The sequence below is a fragment of the Phascolarctos cinereus genome, unplaced genomic scaffold (assembly GCF_003287225.1).
Source record: "Phascolarctos cinereus isolate Bilbo 61053 unplaced genomic scaffold, phaCin_HiC Scaffold_2;HRSCAF=192, whole genome shotgun sequence".
NCBI lineage: Eukaryota > Metazoa > Chordata > Mammalia > Diprotodontia > Phascolarctidae > Phascolarctos > Phascolarctos cinereus.
Window position 1 is genome coordinate 21,882,691 of NW_027555625.1, and position 12,917 is coordinate 21,895,607.

A 12,917-nucleotide genomic window follows, 5' to 3' on the forward strand; every position below is an offset into this window, starting at 1 on the left:
CTTCTGGGCGGCAGTTGGTTGACAGTTGGTGGGCGTGGCCGGCCCCTTCCACACAGGATGCTTCTCCAGTGGATGGTGGAGAGAGAGAGGAGAGAGCATCCTAGGCCCGAGGGACACCTCAGGGACACTGAGGCACGAAGAGGGAAGAGTGTTGTGTTCAAGGAACTGCCACTAGGTCCCTAAATAACTGGATTGTGGTGTGCATGGAGGGGCGAGTATGAAGACTGGGGAGGTAGGAAGGGGCCGGGCTGGGGTCCAGATTTAAATGTCCTGAGGGGAATAGGGAGACACCGAAGTTCATTGACTGTGGAGGTGACATAGTCGTCCCTGTGCTTTAAAAAGCCCTCTGGGAGCCAAGTCCAGCAGGCTGGATTGGCGTGAGGGTAGGGAGCCATGGAAGACAGTTGGAAGGGTCAGGACGAGACAGGAGGGCCTGGCCTGGGGTTGTGGCTGGTGAGTGGAGACGAGGACACTCGGGTGGACAGGAGCACCTGGGGGTGAGTGAGGGGTTGAGGGCGTGGGGTGTGGGGGGATGGCGGTGCCGCAGACGGTGGTGGGCAGCTTGGGAAGAGGAGGGGGTTGGCGGGGAAGGTGATGGCGTCAGTTTTGGGCGTGTTGAGATGTCTATGAGAAATCCAGCTCGATGTGTCTCAGGGGCAGTTGGTGAGATGAGTCTGGAACTCGGGGAGAGAGAGGTTAGGGCTGGATAGATAGATTCAGAAATCATTTATACAGAGATGCTGAGTGGGTCTGTGGGAGCGATAATGCAGAGGGAGAAGAGAGGAGGGCCCAGGGCAGCACCTGGTTAGTGAGTGTGACCTGGATGAAGATCTAACCCAGGAGACAGAGACGGAGCGGTCAGATAGGAAGGAGGAGACATGGGGGAGCCTGGTGTCCCAGCGAGGGAGGTCACCGTCCGCTGTGTCCTGCCTTGCTCAGACTGTCTGGAGAGTTGTGCCCAGAGCTGCACTTGGCATTTTGGAGGGACTGTGCTAGAGAGGAGGACCTAGGCCAAGGCATCCCGGAGGGTAAAAAGCCTCGCGTTCATTACTTTTGTTTTCTTAAGTTATCAACAGAACTTTTTTTAAAATTTTGTCTATTCATTTCTAAGACCTCTTCCCCACCACCCTCAAGCCCACAAGCATGACCAAACCAAAGGAGCCTTGCCTTTCGGTAATGAAAACCAGTTAAGTGACGTCAGTTGACACAGTGACTGGTGTGATCAAGCATGCAGGCTTCCTCACCGGCAGGCCCGCACCTCTCTGCCTTCCTCATCTCATCTCTGTGCCCCCGTCTGCCTTAGGGCTTTGCTCTTTGTCCTTTGCTGGTCCTGCTGCGGGGCCTCCTTTGCGCCTCCCAGCCCCAGTCTCCTCCTGGAGCCTGTCCAGCTCTTTTCACACGTTTGGTCTGGAGAAGAGACGCTCTAGAGGTGTGTGGTGACGCTCCCCAGGTCCTGGAGGGGCTGGGGCCTGTCAGGATGCTGTGCTGGGTCTGGAGGGCTGAGGGCCTACAAGCTGGTCTATAGCATGGTGTGTACTAGTGGGAAGACCACGGGGTTCCTTGGTTCACCAAGAAGGTCTTTCATAAATGTGGCAGACACACCACAGGCATTTATCAAGCACCTGCTGTGTGCCAGGCACTGTGCTTGGGGCTGAGGAAGGCTGTAATGAAGCCACTGCCTGCTCTCAGGGAGTCTGACATGGCTGCTGGGATGGAGAGAAGTGCCCGGTGCCAGCCTCCACATGCAGGGGTCATTGCGTCCAGCTCCCTCATCTTACCAAGGAAGAAACTGAGGGCCAGAGATGTTCAGTGCCCTGTGCAGAGGCAGGAGAGGAATCTGGGACCTTCACAAAAAGACGGCCCTGCTTCCCTGGAGTCGGGAAGACCTGAGTTCAGCTGTAGCCTCAGACGCTGTAGCTGGGGGACCCTGGCAAGTCACTTAACTCTGTTTGCCTCAATTTCCTCATCTGTGAAATGGGGGTGATAGTATTAGCACCTCCCTCCCAGGGTTGTCCTGAGGATCAGATGAGATGCTTGTAAAGCACTTGGCACCGTGCCTGGCACAGAGGAAGCACTGTATCAGTGTTACCTCTTGTTACTGTATACAGTGGGCCAGGCCTCCACCTCGGTGCCGGCTGCCTGACCTTGAAACACGTGTGAACGGTGTGTGCCCATTACACTCAGGCACCGCCCAGAGATGGGGTCAGTGAAGTGACCCAGGCAGGCGGCTGGTGTGAGCAGAGCCCTGGATGGAGGCAGAGGAAGCATCAGCCTTGGGTTTGGGGGCCATCAGATCACTTCCCTGGGCTTTGTGTCCTTGTAAGCAGAGGGGGTTGGACCGTGTGGGCTCTGAGGTCTGGCTCTGCCTCGGGGCCTCAGTGGTCTCACCTGTAAAATGAGTTCAGAGCTTGCTCAGACCTCCCGGCTGTTCCACTGAGGCCCACCGACTCCCAGCCAACCCGAAGTCCCAGCTAAAACCCACCTTCACCGAGAAGCCTTCCCCAGCCCTCTTACTCCAGGGCCTTCCCCCTGGTAATTAGCTCTAGTTTATCCCACACCTGGCTTATCTCCCAAATTAGGCTGTGCGCTCCCTGAGGCCAGGCACAGAGCCCGGCACACAGTAGGTGCTTAAGAAACATTTGGCGACTGGCTGACTGGGGGGCCTCTGCTCCCCATCCGTGACCTGTATGAAATTCTTGGTTTGCAGAGCACTTTTATTATCTCCCAGCAGCCAGTGAATTAGCTAGACTCGTTAGGATTAATGAGGTTCCCTTTCTAGACAGCGAAACTGGTTTGACTAGATGGCTGCGAAAGGCCCCTTGGGCTTGGCGAGGCTTAGTGAGTGGGGCCCACCTGGTGCTCATCCTCCTCCTACCACTCAGCAAATCATGGCATGTCTGAGCCTCGGTTTTCTTACCTGTAAAATGGGGATAATAATAGGTGTCTTGCCTACCATACAGTGTGGTTGTGAGGTTCCAGTGAGATAATGGGTGGCAGAAAGCTGTGATGCCTGAGCCAAGAACGGAACCCACACTGCCCCCTCCTCTAAGAAGGCTCGACTTGGTGTCTGGGGAGGTGTGGGGGATCGGTCACTGTGGGCTGCTCAGCTGTTCCCTGAGTCTGGGGAGATGGCATGGTCTCCTTGGCCGCCTCTAGGCTGACTGGGGGGTGTCTAACATCCATGTGGGGAGTCAGCAACCAGGGGTCGGTCGATATGGTCTTAGCTCCACTCTGGGCCTCTGAGGCCCGCTGAGTCCAACCCCTCGTTTTACAGGTGAGGAAACTGAGTCCCAGAGATCAGTTAAGGCATGGGTATTTGAAGTCTGCTGCCCCAGGATTCTGGGATGATTGATACAGAACAGGAGGGGGATTGTGAATGCATCCCGTCTGAGCCCCTGGTTTCACCGCTGAGTAAGCTGAGGCCGGGAGGTGAAGTTGCCTGCTCACAGTCCGTCCAGCTAGTGAGGAGCACAGTTGGGATTTGCACTCGGGTCCCCTGATGAAATCCAGCACCCTGTCCATCCAGTGCTGGCATGGCCTCTCAGAGGTTGCCTCACGGGGGCAGGGGGTAGTGGTCAAGGTGCATTTAAACACTGGGCTCCAGCGAGCTAGCTGTATGACCTTTGAGGGCTCAGTGCCTCAGTTTCCTCATTTACAAAAATGGAAGTTAGGATGTCTCCCCCCTCAACTCTCAGCAGAGCGTGTCGAATCATTTCAGCACATGGATTGACTCCCTGGTTTGGATTTCCTGAAGGGAAGCCACCATCTCTGTGTCCTCTTAGGCTCAGCTCTGACCTCCTGAACCCTGAGGCCAGGTCAGGCCTAGGAAGCGGCTGCTTCGGATTCTGTCAGCCAGGGCTGGGCCCAGGCAGGTGGGGAGGGGCTGGAGGCAGACACAGACCCTCAGGCCACAGAAGCCCACACTTGGGGGACCCGAGGACTGAGCATATTGACTGGCCTTCGTTTGTGATCCAGACTCGTCGGTTGTTCAAGTTATGGTTTTTTCATCTAAAAACAAGTGCTTTTGAAATAGTGTATTAGAGTTGGGGGTCTGCAAGACGCGAGTTCAAATGTTGCCTCAGACCTGAGCTTGCGTGGCCCTGGACAAGTCATCTCACTGCTCCGTGCCTCAGTTTCCTGATATGTAAAATGGGGGCAATAGGAGCCCTGCCTTAGGCTTGTCCTGGGAAGTTGAGGGTGGTAGTTTAGGGAGAGAGTTTTGCCAAGAAGCGGTGGTGCTCCTGTTGTTATTTTGGTATTGCCCTCTTTTCCAGACGCTGCCTTCCCTCTGCCCGAGGCTAGCCACTCTTTTTTTTTTTCCTCAGAAAATAAGAGAAGAAAAAAAAGCCAGTTCAGCACAAGTAACCACCTCGCCCAGCCATGAGGCGCAGGGGATAGAGCGCATCTGGGAGACCCCAGCTCCAATCTGGCCTCAGACACTTGTTAACTGTGTGACCTTGGGCATGTCACTTCACCCTTACTTGCCTCCGTTCCTTGTTTGTAAAATGGGGACATACTGGAAAAGGAATGGCAAACCGTTCCAGCGTCCTTGCCAAGAAAGCTGTGGGGTCGCATCAACAAAAAGGACAGGTCCTGCCCTCAAGGAGCTTACATTCTGGAGGGGGGAGTCAACATGTAAAAGGGACTCAGAGTTAGGAGAACCTGAGTTCAAATCCAGTCTCAGGCACTCACCTAGTTTTGTGACATACTGGACCTCTGTTTGCCTCAGTTTCCTCAACTGTAAAATGGGCATAATAACATTGCTTATCGTCCAGGGTTGTTGTAGGGATCAACTGAGGTAATATTTGTAAAATAATTTGCAGATCTTAAAGCTCTACATAACTGCTCCTTGTTATTATTAATTACCACTATTGAAGCAGGAACTCTAGAGGGGGTGCCCATGATGGGGCAAGATGGAGAGGTGGTCTAGGGGTAGCATGGACTGGCCCAGACTGGAAGGGAGTATGATGGCAGCTTCCTCAGCTGGAGGTGAGAGGGGACCCAGGACTCGAGGGAGAAGACTGGCCTGGGGTGTCCTGGGTTTGTCTGGGCTCCGAAAGCCACCCCAGTGTACGTCGGGCAACGCTTTCCCGCAGCACCCACCTCCACCGGCCCCATGGCCCGGTTGGCACCAAGGATCGCCCGGAGCGCTGCGCAGGGCTTGAGCATGGGCGGTGACTGTGAGCATGGAAGAGCCAGAGTTGAAGGCACCATCAGAGGAGGGAGCCAGCCTAAAGCTCCTGGGCAGGGTCTGCTCTGCCCTTTGGCCCCTGAGAAGCTGGCCCAGGTACCTGCCAGCCAGAGCTCCTATGGCCAGTGACTGCTATGGGTCATCTTGTTTGAGCTCCACGACAGCCCCTGTGTGACCCACCAAGGTGCCCTTGGCGGGACCAGGGAAGGTCAGAGGAGAGGTGGCTTGAGGCCTGGGAGCAGGATTGAGGGAGATGGGAGGGCTTCGCTCTGGAGGAGACCTCAGCTCACCCCCTCCCCACCCCAGGTAGGAAGGGGCATTGAAGCTGTTTGGGGGCCACGCTCTGCTGCCCACACGTGATGTCTCAGGGCCCTGGCCAGTCATGCCCTGACCCCCTGGATTTCAGGTTGCTTTCTGGAAAACTTTTACCTGGAGTGTGGATCGTTAACTTTGATTTGCTCTCCTTTGGTGGGAAGAGAGTTTTTTCAGCCTGGGGGGTTGGGGCAGGATGGGGAGTGGGAAAGGCCTTTGTGCTGTTGGAGTGGTGGAGGAAGGGCCCAACCCCCCAGCTCGGTGAGTCTGGGCTTTCTGGACCCTGGGCATCGGGATTGTGAGATTCCCCAGAGCAGACTTGGAGGTGGCCAAGAGGCCGGGTGCTGCTGGAAGGGAGATGAGCTCGGCTTGCTCTGGCTAATTTCACTTCGCTTTCTCTGGGCCTCACTTTGCTCACAGGGGCTGGCACTCAAGGCTGGGCCTGAGGCCAGCCTGTGCTGACCTCCTTCCCCCTCTTACTCTCCTGTCATCTCTTAGGCTGAACTGTGAGCTCCCTGAGGACAGCCTGGGAGAGCAGAGCAGTCCATCTGGGATGACCCTGGGGGTGGGCTCCTTGTCCAGATGAAGAAACCAAGGTCCTGATTTGAGCCCCAGGGATCCCACAGAACAGGGGGACCTTGGGTCCCAACCTCTCATTTTACAGATGAGGAAACTGAGGCCCACAGAGGGGGGAAGTGACTTGCCCAAGGTCATAGGCAGTGGCCCAAGGATCTCCTCACTTTAGAGTCATTTCTCTTCACAGGCTGCAGCCAAGCAAGAAGCATTTATTCAGTGTTTATTGTGTCTAAGTGCTAGAGACAGGAGAAGCCATCAGAGGAGGTGGCGTGCTTACATTGGTGTACTTAAGTAACAAACACTGGAGGGGAGGAGGCGGCCGCCTGGGGTGGGGGGGTTGTGGCCCTGTCTCCTCTTCCTCTCTGCCCCCCCCCGGGGGACTGAGATGTACACACCTGCTCTGGACCCCCTGGCCCTCCCCTGCCCCCCCAGGGCCACACTGCCTGATTACATAAAGGTATCCCCCTGGGCTGTCTGCTGCTGCCCTAGCAAGGACAAACTAGACACCTTGAAGGGAGGGGGGAGTGACCTTCCCTCCAGGCCCTGGTGACTCCTTCCACATTCTTTTGATTCTGCTTTGCTGGGTGGGGAGGAGGTAGAGCAGTCCTGAGCCTTTTCCTGTTGCTGAGAATTCTGGGAGCTTTTCCTAAGCCTCCAGGACATCCCTGGACAAAGAGTCTGGCCCAGTGACCTGGTCTTTCTGTGCCTCAGTTTCCTCAGATCCCCATCCATTTTTGCCCAGAAAATGCTTCCACCAAACAGTTACAGCTCCTGGGGGATTTATTTCCCATTGACTTAACGTGTGTGTGTGTGTGTGTGTGTGTGTGTGTGTGTGTGTTGTTCGCCCCAGCTCCCACCTCTGCAGTGATGCGGTGTAAGCTCTGTGAGGGGCAGGAAGTCAAAGGCCTTGGATTCAAGTGCTGCCTTAGGCATGCACTGGCTTTTGGACCTTAACCTCTCTGTGTCCCCCGCACAGAGTCAGAGCTGGAGAGTGGTCCAGACCCTGCCAGGAGAGGCATGTTGGTGGCGTGAAGGAAGTCAGGAAGCCCTGAGTTTGAATCCTGCCCTGGTTTAGAGAGTATCTGTTATGTGCCTAGCACAGTGCTAAGCTGCGTTTCACAACCTGAGAGTCGGCAGGTGCTGTGATTTCTCTCCACTTTTACAGTTGAGAAACTGAGGGAGGCAGCGTGATTTGGCTGGGGTCAGAAAGTGTCTGAGGGGAGATTTGAACTCGGGGCTTCCTGACTCCAGGCCCAGAGCCCACCTGCCTACAATGAGGGGTTTGATAACTCGTGTGGCCCCATCCAGCGCTAAATTGATGATTTTTTTTTTACACATGGGGAAACTGAGGCCCTTAAGCATCAGAGATGAACCAGGCACTCAGAGCCAGTCTACTCGCTGGGAATTCTTTGTGCTCCTCCAACAGCAGAATGCCCTGCTGCCCATGCCTTGCACGTAGGCAAGTGTTCTAATGAGTGGATGTCATGCCCATTCCAGCAAGCCGCCCTTTGGCACTGGGGGAGAAGCCAGGCATGTGCCAACCTGAGTCTGAGAAGTCCCAAGGGTTAAGCTCCACTGGAGTCAGCAGCATAGGTGTAGGATGGCAGCCGAGGAAGCTGGGGCAGTCTGGAGGTCGGTCATGGGGGGGCTGGTGACCGGAATCGGGAGGGACCATGCCAACTGCGCTTGGCCAGCATCACAGCTGGAGGACTTAGGTCAGGCCTGGCCGGAAGAGGGTGAGGCGGAAGTGAAGGGCCCTGAGGAGGTGTGTGAAGATGGCAGCCTGAGAGAGTCCTTGCTGCCCCGAGGGTGGGGCGGGCATGTGTAAGTTGGTACACAGAAGATTAAATTAAAATCTGCCTGGTGAGGGGAAGCACTAAGTGCCCTGCCCCCTCCCACCAGGTGTCCCCCATGGGGTGGAGGGAAGAGCCTGAGCTCCATGGTGGGGATGGCGGGGGAGGATAAGGCTGTCTTCAGGGGCATCAGACTTGTTCCAGCTGACCCCCAGATCCCGTCCTGAAGCGGCCTGGGCCTGAGCTGGAGGCCAGGGCCGTCGGAGCTAGCTTGTGGTTGCACAGCCAGGAAGGTGGGCCTGGGGAGCATTGTAGTAGTGCCTTGGCCCCCTCAGGTGGCCAGTCACCTGCCCTTTCAGCCTTGCTCCTAACGCTAACCCGCACCCCCTCTCCTGGGTCCAGCCTCCTCATGGCCTCCCATCCTCCGGCCTCTTCCCCTCTTGTCCATCCTGCACATCGCTGCCAAGGTGATTTTTCCTCAAGCACAGATGTGACCATGTCACTCCCCTACTCAGACAACTCAGTGGCCCTCTCTAGACCGGAATCCATGATTTCCCTGGGGATTCTTGACTTTTTGCTCCTCCAGGTGAATCTCCTCATTATTTTCCTAGCTTTGTAAAGTGATCCTGGGCTGGTTTGGTTGGCATGGCACTGCATGCATAAGTTGATTGACAGAACAGTCATTTTTGTTTTTTTGGCTTGACTCCCATGAGTAATTAATGCCTCTCTAGTAGCTGAGCTCTGTATTTATTTAGGTGAAGAGTGCTTTTTGGTCTTGGCCTTGCAGTTCCTGGGGCTGTCCTGGTAATTATTTTATATGGTCTGTCATTATTTTAAGTGGAATTTCTCTTTGTCTTTGGGATTTGTTGGCAATGCACAGAAATGCTGATGATTTACGTGAGTTTATTTCATGTCATTGGATCAAATTTAAACTCTTCTGTGGAGTTTTTAATAGCCCTTCACAAGCCGGCCCTGCCTCGTCTTTCCAGGATTATTAGACGTTACCCTCCCTCCTGGACTCCGTGGTCCAAACAAGCTGGTGTTCTCTCTGTTCTTCCACCCAACCATCCACCTGCTGCCTTTGAGCCGTTTACTTACTATGCTGTGGTCTGGATGTCACTTCTTTACCTCTGTCTCGTGAGGCCCCTCTTCCTAAAAGAGGAATTGAAGGCACTGACTTCCTCATTTGCATTCCCTCTCTGATGGTGCAGCCCTCCTTCCCCAAACTGTCTCGAATTTATCTACATCTACGGCAATCTGTCAGTAAACCGGTGCCGAGTTCTGGCTCTGGTCCTGAACAGCTCATGTACGTATATGTCATCCCCCTCATTAGACTGGAAACTCCGTGAGGGCAAGGCCTGCCTTCTGCTTGTCTTTGAATCCCAAGCGCTGAATGCAGTGTCTGGCACATAGTAAATTGTTTGCCTGTTGACTTATATTGAAAACCCAATCTTTGCTTGGAACTGTTAGGACGTGCAGTGGGGAGAAGGGGCAGCCAGACGGCTCAGTGGACAAAGTGCTGGGCCCGGAGTCAGGAAAACCCGAGTTCAAATCAGCCTCAGACACTTCCTAGCTGGGTGCCTCTGGGCAAGCCACTTAACCTCTGCTTGCCTAATCCACTGCAGAAGGAAATGGCAACCACTCAACCGCCCTTGCCAAGAAAGCGCCTTGGTCAGTATTGGCGTATTTTGGTCCCTGGGTCACATGACTGAGCAGCAGCACCGGGGACCAGTCACGGTCCTGTCCTCAGGGCCCCTGCGCCCTGTGAGGCAGGCAGGCCTTGGGTCTTGGGAAGGGCGCTGAGTTGGGGCCCTGGGCACCTTGACTTAGCAGGAACCCAGCTGGTCTCACAGAGGCCGAGGAGGGGATGCGGGTGCTGAAGGGCCCCACCTCCCACTCTAAGCCTTGTGCTGCTGCGCTGCCCGGGGGACGTGGTTAGCACAGTGCCTGGGGCCTCGTGGGGGCTTCATGAATACTTGTCAGTGGACTTCGAGGAGCCTTGGGTGGGATGAGGAAGGAGGGAATCCAGGGGGACCCTGCCACCATCCTCACCTCAGAGCTGAGGGCACGATTCCCTGAGGAAGTGGCCCTGGAGGAGGGAGCTCTGTGCGCTGCAGGGTGGCGGGGAGGGTCTCCACTCACGCTGCTTGGAGAGACTGTCTCTCATACCTCTCTGTGTATCTGAATCTCTGATTTCTCTCTCCCTTCTCTGTCTCTGTCTCCCCACCGTCCCTGTCTCTTTGTCAGGCTGTCTCTCCCTTCTGTCTTTGCCTCTGTCTCTCTGATTTCTCTGTCTCCCCGTTCTGTCTCTGTCTTTCTGTCTGATGTCTCTCTCCATCCTCCTCCTTCGGGGGGGGGGGTTTTCTCTTGTCTGTTCATTCCATGCTGTTGAGGTTTGGGGTGCTGCTGACCACACCAGGGGGTGAGTCTTACGAGTGGGCCGTGTGTCTTGACCTCAGCCTCCCCAGCGGGAGCTGTTCTTGCCCTTTCTTATGAGGGCCCGGTCCTAGCTGGGGGACGTGGGCTTCGCGTCCCAGTCTGTCAGGGTGGGGGATGCGAGCCGGTGGCCTGAGACCCTGCTGGACGGAGGGAGGGGGCTCCGGGTTGGCCTCTGTCCAGCGCCCCCTCGGCATGGGGCACCCTGACGAGGGCTCTGTCTGTCCCGCCTCCTCCCCGTGCAGGTGGTACAAACTGCACTCCAAGGCGGGCAAGAAGGAGAAGGAGCGCGGCGAGATCCAGGTCACCATCCAGTTCACGCGCAACACCCTGAGCGCCAGCATGTTCGACCTGTCGGTGAAGGACAAGCCGCGCTCGCCCTTCGGCAAGATCAAGGACAAGATGAAGGGCAAGAAGAAGTACGAGCTGGAGTCGGCCTCGGCCATCGTCCCCGGCAGCGCCCTGGAAGACCCGGACCTGCTCGGTGGCTCCAGCAAGAAGGCCAAGGCCAAGGCCTTCTTCCTCCGCAACAAACTGCGCAAGTCCTCGCTGACGCAGTCCAACACCTCGCTGGGCTCCGACAGCACGCTCTCCTCCGCCAGCGGGAGCCTGGCCTGGCTGGGCTCCGAGTACCTGACGCGCTCCCCGAGCCGCCACAGCCGGCTGTCCACCGAAGGCGGTGAGTGGGGCGTGGCTTGGTGAGGTGAGGCGTGGTGAGGCATGGTGTGGCCAGACGGGGCGTGGCCTGGCGAGGCCTTGGTACAGCCTCCCTCCCACCATGGGCCGTGGGGAGGGGATGGGGAGTTGTGTAGGGCACCCTCATAGGGGACGTCCCTTGGGGGTCGATGCCCATGGTCTGACAATGGGGGTCAGTGATAGGGGGGAAGGCATGGAACACACACACAGCTCCTGCCCTCAGGGCGCCACCAGTCGGATATGGTGGTAGGGGGCTGCTCTTGGAAAATTGGCCAGGGCAGAAGGAAGCAGAGGCCAGGAAGTGGTCCTTCCTCCTCTTCTCCTTCCACTTGTCCACCAGCACCATGTCTCTCTCTTCCCCTTCCAGGCAAGGATTTGGCTCCGTCCCCCAAACTGCTGACCCACAAGCGGGCCTACAGTGATGAAGTGAGCCAGGTGCAGGCAGGGCTGCCCCACACTGGCCATGACTCCGGCTCTGGGTCTTCCCTCTGCATCAACGGCAGTCACATCTACAACGATGAGCCGCCTGTCCCGCTGGCCCACCGCGCCTCCATCTCGGGCCCCTTCCCTTCGGCCAGTGCCCTCCATGGCCTCTCCCCGCGGCGGGCCGAGGAGGGCACGGGGCCCTCGGACACGGCCCCCAGGGGCAGCTCTGAGCCGGTGGCTGCAGCAGGTGTGGGCCGAGAGGAGTCTGGAGCACGGGCTGGCGAGGAGGAGGGTCCCCGGCAGGCAGAGGGGAAGCCCGTCCAGGTGGCCACACCCATAGTGTTCCCATCTACGTCAGCAGAGAGAGAAGACGGGAGGAAGGAGGAGCGCAAGACCCGCGTGGGTCTCTTCCACCATCACCACCACGGGGCCGGCCGCAGGGGCTCCCTCGGGGAGAAGATGGGCCTGGCCCTGGGTGCCTCCCTGCACCCTTCCTCCAGTGGGGAAGAGAAAGGCAGGAGCGGTTGGTTTGGTTCCCGAGAGGGAAAGGAGCACCCCCAGAAGCCCAGGTGAGACCTTGGGGGTGTCGGCCATGCTGGCAGCAGTGGGGGGCAGGCCCCAGGGGTGAGGCTGCGTTCTGGGGGGGCCCTGGAGGGTCAGGACAGGTCCCGTGTGATGCCCAGCAGGGGCCACCTCTCTCTGCAGAAGTCCTGGCTCCTTGTCCCTGGACAGGCCGGCTTGTGCAGGAGGCATGGTGTGGGAGAGCACTGGTCCTGGGTTCAAATCCCAGCTCTTCTGCTTACCGTCTGAGTGACCTTGGGCTGATCACTGCCTTCTCCTCCTGATGATGGGGACTCGATCTCTAAGGTCCTGTCAGGCCCCCCCCTTAGCCCATACCCCAGAAGCCAGGGAGAGAAGGCAGGAGCCTAGGGGAGTTCTTGATCTCTGGGGGCTCCAGAATGTGATGTTGATTTGCCCCCATGCCCACATTCTCCCTGGGAGTCTGGGCACTCATCCCCTCCCAACACTGACAGCTTTAGGCGATCCAGACAGTGTAGAGCAGCATGCCCTGCCCACCTCTGTGTCCCCTCACCTTTCAGGAGGGGCCAGATAGGAGCCCTACAGGCCCCCACCCATCCCCGCATGGCAGAGGGTTGGGGGCCTGGTCCCATTTACTCACCGGCCCTGCCTGGGATCCCACTCCAGGATCTGGAGGTAGGGGTAGAGCTGGGGGGAGGGCTCCCTGTGAAGGAAGCAGCTGATAATATTGTTTGCCTGGCCGGTTTTCCCAAGGGCCTCCTGGGAGGCTGCCCTACAATTTTCCTTGTCTCTGCTCTGGGCCTGGTCCCACTGAAGCCTCTCCAACCCCTCAGCAGAGGAAGTGTCTGCTGCCTATCAGGACAGGTCCCTGTTAGGGCTCCAGGGCCCCCTTACTACCTGCCCCAAGGGCTGGGCCTGAACCTGGGTGCCTGGAAGTCTGCAAATGG

The 12,917-nt window shown here is 57.2% G+C and overlaps 1 protein-coding gene across 1 annotated transcript in view; it reads left to right on the top strand.

The window, feature by feature from the left end:
• The window catches only part of RAB11FIP5 (RAB11 family interacting protein 5), a 47,112-nt gene that overhangs the window by 12,586 nt on the left and 21,609 nt on the right, over positions 1–12,917 (top strand). The window contains exons 2-3 of the mRNA XM_021001089.2: positions 10,554–10,987; positions 11,372–11,999. Coding sequence (XP_020856748.1) covers positions 10,554–10,987; positions 11,372–11,999 — 1,062 coding nt within the window. The remainder of the gene's footprint in view (positions 1–10,553; positions 10,988–11,371; positions 12,000–12,917) is intronic.